Genomic DNA, 4,462 nt, shown 5'->3' with positions numbered 1-4,462 from the left:
AATGCAGTATTCCAAAAAAAAAGTGAGCAATAGTGGTTAACAACAATGGAAAACAATAATAAGATTTGTTTGGCAGAATAAATAACGGTTACAGCAATAATATGGATGTCACAAAAATGCAACCCTAAAAACTGGATAGCATGTCTTACTGTGTGTGCGTATGCGCATGCATGTGCACCCACAATTCACTTCTGAAACAGATGCATGATTCAAAAAATAAACAAAAGCCATTCGAGTCTTTAGATGTGAGGGGCAATGAGGCCCTGGAAAATAATTCTTAAAACCAGAAACAATAACATCCAAACAAGGACAGATGACATTTTCTTAGATCAGAGAATGGATGCCAGCCTTGGGACTTTTTGGTCGTTTTCTCTTCCAAGTTTGGACTCAAGCCAAGGGCATTCATCAAACCACATGACAGCCACTCCTCTCTGATTCTAGGGGGAGGGCCTCTCTGGCTTTATTGGGGATGACAGTCAGAACATGACTAAGGACAAAAAAGGACTGAGGACACCAAGGGTCAAAATGTACATGTGGTTGTTCTTAGTATTCAGATAAATTGATAAGAGGAGAGATTGTTTATTAGAGCATCAAATGTCTGTAGAGATAATGTGGAAGCAGCATCTGGTCAAATGTACTTGGTTGGTTGGAGTTGGTTGGGGTAGTACAGAGTAGTACGGAGCTGTGATGCTTTTGTGGTTGGCCAGTGAAAAACTGGGTGTAGAGCAGAACTGTGCAGGCCCTAACCCATTCAACTTTAACACAGGAAGCAGGTGCAGAGAAAGACGCAGCTGTGCCTTATTATCCCCACTGATGGAGCAGACTCTCTCACCCTCGCTCCCTTCCCCTACTTCAATTCCGATGGTTTAATCACGTGCAAGGACCACCCCACCCCAGCCTGCAGGTCACTGGGAGCAGCGGTGAGCAAGGATGTTAAATAATCTGACTAAAGAATTGCTTTGTATGACAACACAAGTGCATAGCCGCACTGACACAGAAGAGCTGCTGATCAGACAGACAAACATGATGAATGTTTGTCCAATATGAATATGAATTTGGCACTGCCAAGCTAGATTGGTGGGACTAGGCCTGAAACAACACAGCAGACAGAGGACAGAGAAGCAGTGTAGGAGTACCAGCACACACACTTAATACAGCCAATAATACACAGAGCAACTGCTGCCGCTACCTTCCCTGCTACCTCCCCTTTATTATATCCCGGCCCATTTAAAGGCTTTGGGATTCCAACACAAATTAAATGATTCTTTATGAGGCATCTTGGAAATGTTATAACGCTGGATGTGAATATGGTGGTACTTTGCTTTTATGTAACACAGTGGAAAAGAACCTATGAAAGAGTTGAAGATTTTGGGAACACTTGAAATTTGCTATAAGTGAAATAAATGAAAATACCAACAAAGAAGAAATAATGTTTCTTAAAATGAAAAATAAAAAAACGTTTGGCATGCAATGAGAGTTTGGCATGTGCCCAAAAGTGAAAAGGGGGAATAAATGGTCATTGCTGAACTATGCATTATGTGTGTAAAAGTCATTAAAGCATACTGCCAATTTCTCTGATCAAACAGACCTGGGGAGTAATGGGTCAGCAATCTAAAAATACCTCTCTGATTTCATGTCCATGTCAAACGCAGGTTTAGGCAGTGGCTTTTCAAAGACGTAAAATTCCCTCAAACTAAATACTTCCTTGTAGGAAAGAGACGTGAACGTTTAAAAAACCATCCTTTCAGCTGTCTGCAATTACTCTAGACGAGAGGCAATTAATTGATTAAAAGAACTCAAACAATACAGGAACAATTTAAACATTATTAGAAAAGCACCAAGGTCTGTTTGGCCTGAGACATACCTCCACTTCACTGATCACACATGCTGTCAAGTACATGCACGCACACACACACACACACACACACACACACACACACACACACACACACACACACACACGAGCAGTAATGTGATCTGAAGTGCCTGAACCTGAGGGGAAACGCAGATGAATTCCAACTATTCTGAGTGAGCAGGCAGGATTAAAGTTTGGGATCCATTTCTGAATAGTCATCATACCATGTATAATGTTTAAAACATTAACGTGACCCGAGACGCCAGTTAGCGGTTACAATACCCTCCCCTGTACCGCACACAGAGACAAAGAGGATTGTAACTTCCTGAGGATCAAGCTGTTCTCAAACTTAAAATGACCACAAAATATAAGATGCAGAGGTGGGGTAGGCAGTGGGAGTGAATTAACAATAATGGTAGCAAGGGGGGAAAATGTAATTGTTAACAAAACAATATCTTAAATCAGGACATTCTATATCAAAACTTTCCCAAGTATTTCCTGACTTACCATGACAGCGTCCTGCACAAATTGGTTTAATCTTTTGTGTAATACACATATTCAGGATATTCTTATCTTGTTAAAAAAAAAAAAAACATGAGTGTAGTATAAAATGCAGTTTTGTTGTACAGTATATAATGTATTTAGGTCTAAAAGACATTTTATTATGTCCAAGGCACATCTTAATCCTAAATGACCTTTATATCACATTTATTTACTGTCAATGTGATGTGGAATATGTTAAAACTGTGCTGATATTAAGGTGATCATGTTTTTCTTTGTTCCCCATGGTGTGATATAACTTCACACATGGAAAACAAACATAACTGGATTATAACTAAATTAACTAAACTAAAAAACTAAATTCTTTGGTAATGAAATAATTTATGAAAATATATGTTTCAGCTGACTTACCTTGAAGGTAACAGACGCTTTGGTGCAGTAGAAGCCAATGGAAACTATGGGATCTTTCGGTGTGTGTTGTTGGGGGTTGTTGGGGAGGCCTCCGGTCTCTCGCTGCTGTCCTTCCTCATTTTCCTCCTCTGTGCCTACAATGGCTGGGACAAAGGACCATGCCCAGGACACCCAGCCCTGGTCTGCCTCTTCAGACAGCATGTAGAGGTCTGGGCTGGAGTACTGGCTAGTCCCCTGGTTTTCCATATCCACATCCATCCCTAAAGGGGAAAAGCTTAATTAAATATAATGCAAATATAAGTATATGACACAGTGTGTGTCCTTTTTGTAGAAACATGCCCATTCACAATAGCGGACTCTTTGGAAAAGGACCTGCAGGTAACAAAAAGACAATGATTCTTATTTACAGGTGATTATACACTAGTGAAGAACATAGTTATGTACGTTCCATTTATGCCATATTCATTAAATAGAGCCAGCTATCTGACACACAGGACATTTAAGGCAGAGGCAGGTTCTGAGAACAGAGAAAGGGGTTGATAGTGGGAGTGTCTGTGCCCTATGCATACTATAGCAGAGTAAATTAATTTGTCCATGCCTTCAGGGTAGTTTAATACAAGCAAGATGTTTCAGCTGTCAACTGAACACACAAAAACAGCACAGACCAAGGCAGTTTCACAGTAGTTGCTGCCAACACTCCAGCATGCAGGTGTGTGAGTATATGTGTGTTGCATGAACTCATAGCTACATGAACTCGAGAGACAGCGAGAGGGGGAGAGGGAGAGAGAGAGGAAGTCCGTTCTAATGGAGGGCAGAGGGCACAGCATGTCAGCCAGCATCCTGACAGAGGAGAGCCTTGACTGGGCCCTGTGGATCCTTGTGGTCAGGGCTGTCTGAGCTGGACCCAACATCACAGGCCACATCCATGCAGCATGGGGCTTGGTCACATAGTTGTTTAGGAGCCAGCAGACTGAAATGAGGCTATGAGAGAGACTGGGTATCTACACAAATAGAGCTTGTGCTAGGGGTGCAGGTGGGTCGATTGTACAAGCTTAGTTGGAGGAGGTAGGGTGACTGGTCACACCCTTTGTAGGAGTTGACTGGAGCACTGGCTACTGTAAGGCACAAGTCTCACACCAGGTGAAGAGGGTAATGTAGAAAGAAGAATCTGGCTGGGAGTGGAGGTAGGACTGTCTGGACATACCAGTGGGCATGGAGTTTGAGAAATAGACACTAAAGAATTGTCTGTTGGCCAGTCCTTGTTTCAGCAACAAAAACTTGAAAAATGGGAAGCTAGTAGACCATCATGATGGTGGTGTGCGTAACAAAGGACAAAGTAGAGGTGTTGTGAAGCCCATTCACTATTATCTCATATTTTCTGGCAAACTATATAGGGGGATATGTTCCCCAAAACACCATGCACTACCCCAGTCCCTGATCCTGACCTCTGAACTCGTCCAATCGTGTGTGTTTCCATACATGTCGGGAGACAGGAAGCTGATGTCAATACACAAGAATGTGTAATCCCATTCCTCGCGGCCTCACGTCCTCTGTGAGAAAACAATATTGTCCGTGAGGTCACAGCTTAGGAATCCCAGAGGCTAAGGCAGTGAAAATTATGACATATTTTAATTAAATCTTTCACTTTGCGAATTGGCAGTTGGAAATCCCATGTTATGACCCCCCCCCCCCCCC

At 42.3% G+C, this 4,462-nt stretch overlaps 1 protein-coding gene across 6 annotated transcripts in view; it reads right to left on the bottom strand.

Moving 5' to 3' along the window:
• The window catches only part of vps13b (vacuolar protein sorting 13 homolog B), a 312,301-nt gene that overhangs the window by 272,612 nt on the left and 35,227 nt on the right, over positions 1–4,462 (bottom strand). For all 6 annotated transcript variants that reach the window (XM_027286990.1, XM_027286991.1, XM_027286992.1 and 3 more), the window contains exon 8: positions 2,768–3,027. In XM_027286990.1, coding sequence (XP_027142791.1) covers positions 2,768–3,027 — 260 coding nt within the window. The remainder of the gene's footprint in view (positions 1–2,767; positions 3,028–4,462) is intronic.

The sequence above is a fragment of the Larimichthys crocea genome, chromosome XIII (genome assembly GCF_000972845.2).
Source record: "Larimichthys crocea isolate SSNF chromosome XIII, L_crocea_2.0, whole genome shotgun sequence".
NCBI classification, from domain to species: domain Eukaryota; kingdom Metazoa; phylum Chordata; class Actinopteri; family Sciaenidae; genus Larimichthys; species Larimichthys crocea.
Note: the sequence above shows the minus strand (reverse complement) of the source record. Positions and strands in the feature narration are given on the sequence as shown.